Source organism: Symphodus melops (genome assembly GCF_947650265.1).
Source record: "Symphodus melops genome assembly, chromosome: 4".
NCBI classification, from domain to species: Eukaryota; Metazoa; Chordata; class Actinopteri; order Labriformes; family Labridae; genus Symphodus; species Symphodus melops.
In genome coordinates, this window is record NC_136694.1 from 30500442 (window position 1) to 30513385 (window position 12944).

Sequence of the window (12944 nt, forward strand, 5' to 3'; positions counted from 1 at the left end):
GTCTGGACCAGGTGGTCCTGAGACCAAACCTGGGACTCTCCTGTGATCCTTCATTCACCTCTGGACTCGTTGAAGAATCATCCAGAAGCCTTAACGACGCAGACGTTCATTCATGTTTCTTGTTGTTGTTTTTCAGTACTCATAAACATAAGGAGGTTCTCATGTGTGACGTGTTGTTTGGTAGATCAGAAGATTCCAGGTCACGTTAGTTTCATCACTGAGCTCTGTGCAGGTGCTGCCCCCTGCTGGCTGCCTGAGGGAACTGCAGCCTGTGAAGGTTCCTGACCTGACTCTGCTGTGGTCAAACTGACCTCTGACCTCTGTGACTGAGTATTTAAGGAATGTTTGAGTGTTTTTTAGAGCTGCGTGGGAAGATCGAGCAGAGGACGTTAAATCGGAGGTTTTTCTTTTATCCATCAGCGTGCAACGTGAAAGTCTGCAGCTCTTCAGAAGGACCGGATGAACCAGGAAGTGATCCAATCAGATGTGTGGTCAGCGTACAGAACGATCAGACAGAATAGACTTCATTAACCCTCTAAATCTTCAGGAGGAAATAAACTTTGAGAGAAACTCGGCTTCTGACGTTAATGTTTTAAAACATTTTAAAAACATTATCAAAATAAATCCCCAGAATCTTCACAGCAGGCTGAAAAACACAAAGCGACACGAGACACTTTTAAATCTGCAGGATTTAAAGGTCAAATATTAAATATCAAATCCTCCATGTGTCCCTAACATCTGTCCTCAAACCCCCCAATGATGAGAAAAGTTCATCCTCTCCCGTCTTCTGCCTGCTCCACGTCTCAGGCCGTTTGGAGATGTTCCCCTCATGACATCACAAAGGGCAGTAGCCCCTCCCCTTCATGACATCACAAAGGGCAGTAGCCCCTCCCCCAGGTGGGTGACACTCCCACAGCTAGGTGTTTGTTCTGCCCTCTGAGTCTGCCTTCTCACCGTAAACAATAGGACATGGAGCCAGAAAGCAGCGAGTACACCCGAGCCCTTCCAGAGAGGGGGCGTGGTCAGACACAGCTCATTTACATATTTAAAGCTACAGACACAGAAACAGCCTGTTCTGAGCAGGGCTGAAATAGAGGGGTTTATAGACATGATCAAATACAGGATCAGAGTGGATTTACAACAACACACTTCACACACATGATGAAGAGGAGCGAGGACACTGATTTCACCTGAAGAAGAGGAGGTCATGTGACCTTTAATGATACAGAAGAAGAGGAAGACGAGAAAGGTTTAAAGATGAAGGACATGTTGGAGGTTAACAGTCTGCTCGTCTCCTCGACAGCTTCGTCTCATTTTACAGGAACTGGATGTCTATGACTCTTAGAAGTGTATAAAATAAAACTTTTACTGAAAGTGAGAATTAAAAAGACTCGACTCACTGTGGCTCATCTTTCTGTTCTCTAATTTCTACATCATCACGCTGCTTCATCGTTCCCTCCGTGGTCAGAGCGCCCGGGGGAGAGGCGGGTCCTCGGCAGGCAGACAGAAGAAAAGAGCTCCACAGTTTGTGTGTCAGATTTGAAATCACAGCACAGTCGAACATTTTGAGAGGAAAAACTTTATTTAAATTAAAACCAAAGCAATAATGCAGCAGTGAGATGTTCAGCACTGCGACAGGAGTCCACACACACACACACACACACGCACACACGCACACACACACACTAACAGTAGAAACACCTTCGTCTGTGTCTGACAGCGGAGACAGGCGAGGAAACGGAGCGGCGGCGTCTCTCGTCTGATTGGACTCTTTGATTCAGAGCTCTGTATTGCTTCACATCGCCGAGAACGCCGACGGAGCGCTCGCCTCGCCCGTCTCCACCTTTACTATCAGCGTGTTGTTATCACAATGGACACACACCTGGCACACACTACACACACACCTCTCTCTCTCTCTCTCTCACGCACACCTCTCTCTCTCCCTCCCTCCCTCTCACACACCTCTCACTCTCACACACACACACACCTGGCAAACATTACACACACACACCTCTCTCTCACACACACCTCTCTCTCAAGCACACCTCTCACTCTCTCACACACACACACACCTCTCACTCTCTCACACACACACACACCTCTCTCTCTCTGTCTCACTCTCACACACACCTCTCACTCTCTCACACACACACACACCTCTCACTCTCTCTCTCACACACCTTCCTCTCTCTCTCTCTCTCTCTCACACACACACACACACACACACCTCTCTCTCTCACACACACCTTCCTCTCTCTCTCACACACCTCTCTCTCTCTCTCTCACACACACACACACACACCTCTCTCTCTCTCTCTCACACACACACCTCTCTCTCTCTCTCTCTCTCACTCTCACACACACACACACACCTCTCTCTCTCTCTCTCTCACACACACACACACACACACACACACACACACACACACACACACACACACACACACCTTCCTCTAACCTTTGGGAAACTTTCAGCATTTTTTATCATCTAAAATTTGTGTGAACTGGAAAAACTAAACAGCAACCCATGCACGAGAAACAAACGAACAAAAAGAGAAAACAGCAAAGAAGAAAGTAAACGTGAGTGTGTCTGTCGGGCGCTCAGAGGAGGAGGAGGAGGAGGCGGCGAGCACGGTGAGGGTGAAGAAGACGGGACAGTTTCTCAGCATTTCTTCACCTTCACACGACGAGTTAGTCACAGCATAGTTATCGATTGTCCTCTGTGTGTGTGTGTGTGTGTGTGTGTGTGTGTGTGTGTGTGTGTGTGTGTGTGTGTGTGTGTGTGTGTGTGTGTGTGTGTGTGCTACCCTGGGTCGGAACTGCATGGCGTATGCAGAGCCAAAATGGCAGCCAGGGGGTACAGCGAAAAACAGCAAGATGTAAACTCTCCTGTAACACTTAGATATGGTGTGAAAACACTGTAGCTGTGTGTGTGTGTGTGTGTGTGTGTGTGTGTGTGTGTGTGTGTGTGTGTGTGTGTGTGTGTGTGTGTGTGTGTGTGTGTGTGTGTGTGTGTGACACAATATGACAGAGTGAAAATATGACCTGCAGACGTCAAAGAGCTCGAGGGTCAGAGAGAAACGAGAATACTGAAACACAACCGTCACACTGTGTGTGTGTGTGTGTGTGTGTGTGTGTGTGTGTGTGTGTGTGAGATATTTGGATGCTCCTCCTTCCTCTCCTCAAACGTTCCCTGCGCCTCCTCTCGTCTTAAACTCGAGTCTCTTCTTCCACAGCGGCGTCTCGTCCTCGCCCGTTCCGCTCGTGGACGAACACTTCCTGTCTCTTGCACGCCGTCCGCTCTTCCAGCATGGCAGTATCCCCCTCCGCTCTCCCTCCCTCACTCATATTTTTCCCTCCTTTCTCTCCTAGGTCCCGACGATGGACGGGTCCTGTGCGGCGTCTGGCAGCGTGGCGTCCTGGCAGTGGTACAGGAAGCAGTTGCCCCAGCAGCTGTAGCAGATGAGGAAGAGGGCGGCGAGGAAGACCAAGGCACAGATGGTGCAGGGCTTCCTCTCCAGCAGGAAGCTGAGCAGGTAGAAGCCCATGAACATGGAGTGGTTGAACCACAGCGCCGGGTTCAGCGGTTTGGGGATGAGCAGCACGGGGAGGAGCCACTGGAGGCAATACATGGTCTCTGATTTATGAAGGGGGGCGGGACAGATCCAAACAAGGCCGGAGGAGGGGGGGTGGAGGATCCAGCAGACCGGGAGAAGGCCGATCCAGACGTTTGCAGATGTGAGATGGAGGTGAGTTTTTACCCGACGGAGCTGCGGTGATGGAGGAGGTGAAAGAAGCAAGATGTCGTCAGGTCATCCCTGAAAGAGCGGAGAGGAGAACAACAGGTCAGGACCCGGGCCGCAGCAGATCAATCACAAACAGGAAGTACAGTCGGTCATATTAAAGCCACTTTGTGCGTTTAAACCACCAGTGCTGCTATAACGACGTGAACACATGACATCAGCCTCCAGTATCCTGCTGGAGCAGTCTGGAGTTCTGATTGGATGAGAGCTGCTGTGTTTGTTCACCTGACACCCTGCATGTCTCTGCTTCAGTGTTGTACGCAGCCTGTGCTGCGCCCTCTAGAGGAACCTTTCAGTAACGCACCTGGTACAAAGGCCAGTATGAGGGCGTTCACGCCTGCAGGAAGAAACCTGAAGGTTTCACACGGAGCGTCATGAACTCAGAGTAGCTGCACGCCACCTCTACCGTCTCTACAGACTGTCTGCACGCCACCTCTACCGTCTCAACAGACTGTCTGCACGCCACCTCTACAGACTGTCTGCACGCCACCTCTACCGTCTCTACAGACTGTCTGCACGCCACCTCTACCGTCTCTACAGACTGTCTGCACGCCACCTCTACAGACTGTCTGCACGCCACCTCTACCGTCTCTACAGACTGTAAACCACTTCAACTATTTTTTTCACGCCATGTCTTACCTCAGGAGGCCCCGCCCACCTCCTGGAACACTGATGAGTGAATGTGGTATCAGATATTTTAGGAGCGAAGACGTGAAAGCGACGCACGCTGCAGCTGGTTGTCTACGCGTGGATCAGCGGTCAATTAGCGTTCACTTAATTAAACCCAACTGTTGATTCAAAACATCATTAATGAGGAAGACTTCGATGAAGCCTGTCAGAGAGGGTGAAGACACACAGCTGCTAGCATTAGCTTCATGTTAGCATGTATCCAATAACATGACAGTGATGATTATTGAAGCTGCTGTGATGGAGACAGATCATTTCTGATTAACATAATCACTCACTCTCCATCATCTCCACCAAACGTCCTTCATGAATCTGTGATTTTAACCTGAATAACACACAGAGTGCTTATTAATACCACACGTTTAAACAGCAGCAGTTTAAACTCGCATGATGACGTCACAGCGGGGGGGACGTCAGCGAGCAGACTCTTATAGATGTTTTTAAAGGGGATTCTTCCTGCTCGCTGTTTAAACAGTCATGAGGTTATTGATCGTATTATTTAACAGTTAATAAACTCCACGCGTGTCACTGACGGTCTCAGAGTTCATATCTAAGGCTAGTTAGCCACGTTAGCTCGACAAACAAAAGGTGTAACGGATGAATTGGTTCCCCTGCGCAAACAGCGCAGCTAGCTAACACAGTGACTCAGGATGACGTGTCGTAAGATCTCACGTCTCCGTGTTTGGTATGAACACGATCATTTGAACACACCTGACTTCTTCCGGGCTCATTCTCAGCACAGAGAAACCAACATCACCATGTTTGATCCGACGGCTGACTGCGCACCAAGCTAGCTCCTGCGCGTCGGCTAATGGCTAACAAACATTAGCGTTAGCTTCACGGACCCCTGCTGCAAAGCTCGAGCGGAAAGGCTTTAGTAGTCTCTCCTTGTGCCTGACCACATTTCTATCAGGATGCCTGAAAACACTGCAAAGACTAGTTTTCTTTATTTGGCCAATTTATTCTCAAATATGTCTCATTACACTTAATATAAGCTCCAGTTGTAAATGTTCCCGTTATGGAATCAACAAAGGAATATCTTAAACATCTAATTACAAGACACAAAGCCCGATTTTGAGATTATATTAGATGTTTTTAAAACGTTATTAAGAGAATGTAGTGGAGATAATATACATTATTAGAAATAATGCTTATTTCATTGATATTTACATTTTTACACATTGCCTTTAAGTTTTCTGTTGGTTATGGTTGGGGGGCGTGAGGTTTTTTCCAAACTTTATTAAACATTAGTTAACAGAACAACTGTAGAAAGCAAATATAAAATATTGCAACAATAAAACATTTTGTACAGGACTGTTAAGAGAAACAGTTTTCTTTTCAGTATTTAGCACACAATTTTAAAATATAGAACTTAAATGACGTCTTAAAAATGCAATGAATGAGGTCTGAACTGAAAAAAAGTTAAATAAATAATAAAAAAAATATATGGAAATAGATTGTGTTTTAGCAGACTGGAGTTAAATTTCCTATATTTGTTTGAATGATTTCTTGTGTTACCTGATATGAAGAGAAATAATTCTGTGATCAGTCAGCGGAGCAGCTGAGATATCTGAACTGATCTCATAACATCATGAAATCAGCCAATCTAGATTTAAGTTGGTAATTTTGGCAAAACCACGAGTATGTAATTGTTCCTGGGTTAAAGTGACTCCATGCATCAACTAGATTTTGTTCATTGTCAGTAAATGTGGTATTATGGTGGCTTGTTGAGAATCGAGGAGGATATTGATCATACAATCCTGAACTAAGTTAAGATGCTGTCCTCATATAATATGATCAGTTGATTGGGATCATTTGAGATGATCTAAACGTAAAGTAACGTGTTAAAGTAAGCTTTTATTTTCTCTGCAGTTGTTGTAGACATATATATTAATTAACCTCATCAAAGAGTGAGCCAGTCACCATACTCATCTGCCATGTAGAACTTGTCCTTGGAAATTCTTCAGGAGGATGGCGCCCCCTGCTGACCTGGAAGAGCCATGACTGAAAGAGGCTTTATATCCCCACTGTGTAGACCAAAATACATTATCTTCTTCCTTGGAGTGACTTTCTTGTGGAAATATATAACTAGCATTTTCCTTTTGCAGAACAAAAAAAAACATTTTTTTCTTTCAGTTCTGTCTCTTAGACTCCTTCTATTAACAGAAATGAGAAAGATGTCATTTTTAAGATGAAGAATGGAAACAAATAGACAAGAACACTAAATAGAATAATGTGAATTATGAACACAGATGTAGTATCTAACAGAAACTCAGGTTTTATAGCAGCAGAACCCTGAACATATTAACTTTCTTGTTAGGATAAACTGAGGTTCATGGAAAGACTCTGATTTATGAAGACAAATGGGTCTCAAGTCCATCCTTTCATGCTTTTTCATCCTTTGGCTTTTCTTGCCTCTCTGTCTTCATTGATCAGATCTTTAATGAAGCCGATGTGGAGATCTTTACAGACAGGGGGGTCTTTCGTGGTTCACCAGAGTTCATCCCTGAAAAACCTTCCAGTGAACTGCACGATGATGTGACGGGTCTCTAAGTGTTCCTCAGGAGGTTTTTTTTCCTCCTTGCATTCTTTGATTTCAGTCCAGTTAAACTCAGCAGCTTTTGTGATGTTCGATATGGTGAGCGTATTTTGCTTCACCTCCGCTTTGAAATCTTCCATCATGTTCTGAAGAGTGCCAATTACAGCCAGGACTGCAGTAGTTTTTCCAGCACCTGTGTCCTCGTTTCCTTTTTGTGTCTTTCTGAGGACCTGGTGGTTTAGAAGGCGATGATAAAGTGTTCTTGGTACCTTTGACACTCGTCTTCTGAGCCACAGTTATTAAAGGCTTAAATCTTAGCTTTAGCCTTAGCTTTTGCCATGTGGTAGCTTCTAGATAATAAACACGTTTTCACGATGACTGGGTTCACTTACTCATTCTTAATGCGTTTAAGTAATTGTTGAGTAAAGTAAAGAGATGTATCTGTGAGTTTTAGATTCACATTTTTTTAATTCAGGTTCCTGCCACTTAGAGCTTGTCACGTCACGTCTATCCTTTCCGCCATCTTGCCGAGCCCCCAGTGAGGTTAAACATTGAGTATGTGACACACGGACGTGATTTTGTGATTTCTTTGTGTATTTATGTGTAATTGGGAGCATTTGTTTTGTTAGGGTGGTTGCCTGGAAACCTCGGGCACACAGTTTGGACACAATTCGAGTTTAAGTGACAAAAATTTGGCCAAAATTTGCTCCATTTAAAGTAGATGGCAAAATTTGAAATCGTCGAGTGTAACTGCCAAAAACTTCAGTTTTGGAGACATATTTGTAAATCTCCATCCTGAAGTCATTGTTGCTCACATATACAAACAAAATACATCAAAAGAAAGCTCTGAGTCTCCTCTCACTCATAAAGCAAAAAATAAAGAAATAAAATGTTCCAGTCTCCCAGGAGAGGAATTTGTTTGACAGTCACCACATACACACACATTGGGCTCTCACTCTAACTGATGTCCAGAATTTCACAGTTTTTACTCATGTTTTAAAATTGCGACTGTGCTCCCAGTCTGAATGTTAGATGAAAATACAATATACCGAAACGTGCGCCTATTTGTTGCTGTCGCTCACAGTCCAAATGGATCGGTGATATCATGTTTAGTTTTCAAGATATTTGAGGTTTTGCGAGCAGTGGTAAGACATTTCAAATACATTGATGGAATGTTCTGGCAGATCAAAGCTGAATGTCAACCAATCAGTGAGCAGCTTATCAGAGTTAGTGTTTAGAGTGGGACAGAGTTCTGTCTTAGCTGTTAGATGGCACCATTCTTCCTGCTGTCCCACACACACACACACACACACAAGGAGGCGTATTCTCCAGATGAGACAGTTTAGTGTCGTCTTTAGACTGGCAGTGACAGAAGCACAAGGAAACATCTATTTGCGTCTCATTATTTTCCTGTTATTTACAGGTGAGTGAAGTAAAAAAAAATCCCATATTTGTGGTCTCTATATTCTTCTATAACGTGTGGAAGCTAAATGTGTGTCATGATGTGTTTTAAATGTGTTTTGAAAGTTTTAAGTGACTTTAGCATTGAAGCTAATGAGCGCTAGCTTAGCTCGTCACCACGTTCATGGCCGCCACTGTATGTTGGTCAGGACTTGTCCCTGGCTCCCATGTTGTTTTGTTAGTTTTGTAAAGCTCCTGTGTCTCTGTTAAAGTAACCGTGAGTTCATGAAGAAGGTTCGTTTTCATATTTGTTCTTATTTTCATGAAAAAAAAGTGTAGCGCTAACTCCGCTAGCTTCACTATTTTTCTATGGGATTTCCAATGCGATTTGTTAGCATAATGCTAAGCGAGGATTTATCTCCTGTACGAACTTGTATGGAACAGTATTGCATTTATAAGAAGCTCTTAGTAACAAAGCTGAATTATTTTGTATTTTTGAGAAGAATAATAACGAGGATGTGCTTACATTAAAATGCACCAAGTGTGCGCTCTCCGTTTTACTCTTCTGAAAATAATAACTCAGAAACTTTTATTTGTAAGTTTTGTTTGTTTGTGTATTATTAGTTGAAATTTCGATTGTTTTTGAAGAAAGATTTGAAAACCAAAATACAGTTAAACTATAACTGAAATACATCAACATACTGTATGTGGCCTATGGAAATAAAGACTGGCAGAAGCGAGGAAAGGAAACACATCTAATTGTACGTCTCATTATATTTCCTGTTATTTACAGGACAAATCTAATCCTGCAGCAGCCCTCCACACGAGGCCTGTTACAAGTCCAATGTACCGTAGGAGATGGACTCATCGAGGACCTTCAAAGTAAGGCAGGTGAAAGTCTTCAGTGGGGTTATCTTTGTTCTAAATGATGTTTATCTATACTTTTTGATATTGTCACATTATAATTCTCTCAATACAAATAAAAGCACGAGAAATACTTAAGAAGGAAATCCAACAATGCATAAAGAATGTAAATTATTATTGTTTAATTCAGGAGTTTATTCATGTTGATCCTGATTTTATTTTGAAGTCCGAATTATTAAGTGTGGGATGAAACCGGAGCCCCCGGAGAAAAACCACACAGAACCTTTGTGAACATATGAAGACCTGCAGACAGAAACCCGACAGCGTCTGTCAGTCAGGACTTCACATGCCCCCCCTGAGTCTGCCTGTCTGTTACTGCTTGTGTGATTGTTTGGGACTGAGGGGTCGGGGAGGACTGGGATTGTCATTACTGGTCCACCTTGTTCAGATGCTTGAATTGACGGCAGCAATCTGGAGTCATGAACTTCTTGAACTTCCTCCAGAGAGAGATCTCCTCCGTGCTAACCAGACACTTGTCCTCTGGAGGGGAGGGGCAGTTTGATTGCTGCTTGAGCTTCTCCAGATCTTTCAGGAGGAGGCCAGCCCTCATCAATCCCAGTTCGTTCAGGAGCTCCTCTATCACCTTCTGCTTCGCATAACTTTCTTCCTGCTGTGCTGACAGTTTGGAGGCCAGCTCTAGAGTGCTGCTTGTCTTTTCTTGCAGCATAATCTCTAAGCTTTGCAGCTGGCCTTCAATCAGCATGGCCTCTGTTGTCATGGCCTCCACCTTCTGCTTCAGGGAGTCCTTCTCTTTAGTTAGACTCTCAACCCTCAACTTGTTCTTGTTAGTTGTCGTCAAAAGTTCATTATTTACATCTTTTACCTTCGTCTGCAGAGTCAGGTTGGCCTTCTCCTGGAACATAAGTTTGAGTGACAGCTCATGACGGTCTTTGGTGTTGTCTTGGAGCTGGACATGGAAACCCTCCAGCTGCTGTGAGTTCAGCTTGTCCAGTCTGAAGGCCTCTTCCTCCATAGCCTTTATCTTCTTCTTCAGAGTGTCATTCTCTGTAGTTAGACTCTCAACCCTCAACCAGTTCTTGTTAACTGTCTTTAAAAGTTCATTCTTGACCCCCTCCAGCTCTTTCCGGAGGTTGTCAGCAGTCGACTCTTTAACGTTCATGACCCGTTGGAGGTCGTCCACCTTCCTCTGCAGAGTCAGGTTAGCCTCCACCTTCCTCTGCAGAGTCAGGTTAGACTTATCCACCGTCTTCTGCAGAGTCAGGTTAGACTTATCCACCGTCTTCTGCAGAGTCAGGTTAGCCTCCTCCTGTGACATGAGTTGGAATGACAGCTCATGACAGTAGTCGGTCTTGTCTTGCAGCTGGACCTTCAAACACTCCAGCTGCTCTGATTTCAGCATGTCCAGTATGAAGGCCTCTTCCTCTTTGGCATTCATACTCTTCTTCAGAGAGTCATTCTCTGTAGTTAGATTCTCAACAATCAACTTCTTCTTGTTAGTTGTCTTAAAAAGTTCATTCTTGACCTCCTCTAGCTGTTTCTGGAGGCCGTCGGCCCTCAATGTTTGGCGCTCCACTTCCTCTCTGAGCACCTCAATCATCTCCTGCTTCTTCTCTTCTGCACCTTTCATCATTGAGTCTTATCTTCTCTGGGATCTGGAGCTCGAACAATGAGTGTTGTATGTTCAACCGTTTACAGTCATCTTGATGCGTCTCTCTAAAAATGGGTCTGACTGGTTCTGTGAGCTGGTTGACTCTGATTGGCTCTGTGAGCTGTGGTTGGCTCTGATTGGATTCTAAAAGTCTTTGATGACTCAGAGTTCTAGAATTCCTTTGATTCTGTTTTTTTTTAAAACGTTCTATAAAGGAATCATTCAAACCTGTGTGTCAACAAAATGTCTGCCCAGTCTTTTCAAAATGACCCTTCTCTGATCTACACTTCTAAAAGACTTGTTTCTATCAGTCCTGCCAGTAAGAGGCAGTAGAAGCCGAACTACATGATGTAATACACTTTTTATAAACACATTTTTTTTTAGAGATTGACTGAAAGGTTGATCTCTAAAAACACAGCAGGAAGTCAGACTGCATCACCCTATAGACCATAGACCAGGTGCCGGGTACCTGTGGCTCTTTGGATGACTGCATCTGGCTCTCAGATAAATCTTAGCTGGCATTTCTTTACACAAAAAGTAATAAATAATTCCACTGATATTCAAGTAAAACATTACAGAAATCAGAGTGTTAAAATAATCTTTAAAAAAAACAAAACATTTTTTACCGTACTTGTTCAGAGTTGCGCTGGTCTGGAGCCAATCACAGCTGTCCTTCGACGTCACATACGGGAGGAACGTAAAGCCATTCACAGACGGTGAGTTTGCCAACACGTTCATGCTTGATGTGGCAAATGAACTTTTTGATGACTTTGCAAATAAAGAAAAGATAATAAAACGAATACAAGAGACGCATACATTCAGTGACTTATTGTTCTCTAAAATGGTCTTGTTTAAAAATTCAGACAGTTAGTTGTATTCAGAGTAAATAAATATGGTATAGCTCTCAGAAATATATTTTAAAATATGTGACTTTTTTGGCTCTCTGCAAAAAAGGTTCCCGACCCGTGCCATAGACTGTAGAAATAATGGACCACGGCTAAACTCTGCTGTGATCATAAGTTATCACCCTACACTGTTCAAGTGCTCATTTTTATGTGAAGTGTGTCTTAATAAGGTATTTGAGGTTGTAAACAGGATTATAGCTCATAGCTGCAGATCTTGCGTAGCGCTCTTTTTTTACGTGGTGAAAGAAAGCCGAGACGTCTTGGAGCTTCTACCTTCAGTTTTTCATCCTTTTTGAGCTGACAAAATAAATGTTTCTGCTGTAAACTGTTCTAACCGACCTGTGGACTCTCAGGGATCTTTGCAGTTCTTTTGGTATGTAAAAAAGTTTTATTTATGTCATTGGCTGGTTAAAGTGTTATCTAGTTAGCTAACATGTAAGCAGTCTTAGCTAAAGGTTACTTATCAGGCATGATTTATCTTTTTATTTTAGTTTCTAACATGAGCGAACCTAATAACTGAGATGTTATCTTTCTTGATATTGTTCTGTCGTTGTTGTGATTAAAATTGTATTTAAAACCAATAAATCGTAATAAAAATCTGCTCATAGATGTTCATAGTTCATAGACTGTCCACTTATGTGTCAGTAAAAATGAATGTCTGGGACAAAAACAAAGCTAAATAAGTGAAACCTGGCATCATTACTAATGTGAACATGTTTACAGTCTGAGTGATAAGTATGTTATACAGAGAGAAACATGCAGGCTGATATTCATCATACTGTATACTAAGGTAGAATATTTATCTAGATATCCAGATAAAACTAAAGCTAAGCTCTGATTCAATGTAAGTGCTTACTGAAGAGAGACTAACCGAAACCTGAACGCATCATCAACAACCAATGTAATATTAACCAATCAGACACAACACATGCCAGTCTGCTGCTCAACAATGGCCCGAGTGTGGCACCTGATCACCACACAGCTCGCAGCTCCTGCTGTCTGACCATTCATTCAAAACATGAAGGGAAGAAAAGAGAAGCCCTGTTTAATGCTAAGGTAAGCCACTCTGTTCTTTT

At 43.3% G+C, this 12944-nt stretch overlaps 2 protein-coding genes across 3 annotated transcripts in view; one reads left to right on the plus strand and one right to left on the minus strand.

Annotated features, from left to right (window-relative positions):
* ripor3 (RIPOR family member 3) overlaps positions 1-1402 on the plus strand; it is a 13896-nt gene extending 12494 nt beyond the window's left edge. For both annotated transcript variants that reach the window (XM_079341621.1, XM_079341622.1), the window contains one exon: positions 1-1402. This exon is cut by the window's left edge and continues 116 nt beyond it. The gene's annotated coding sequence lies outside the window, so the exon portion shown is untranslated.
* A 157-nt stretch (positions 1403-1559) lies between these two features.
* Positions 1560-5386, minus strand: blcap (bladder cancer associated protein). The gene is made up of 5 exons (XM_079341722.1): positions 5202-5386; positions 2448-3818; positions 2228-2246; positions 2053-2105; positions 1560-1918 (listed from the first exon to the last, which is right to left on the minus strand). Exon 2 carries the CDS (start codon positions 3630-3632, stop codon positions 3369-3371), a length of 264 nt encoding a protein of 87 aa, XP_079197848.1. The 5' UTR covers positions 3633-3818; positions 5202-5386; the 3' UTR covers positions 1560-1918; positions 2053-2105; positions 2228-2246; positions 2448-3368.
* Between the last annotated feature and the right edge of the window lie 7558 nt (positions 5387-12944).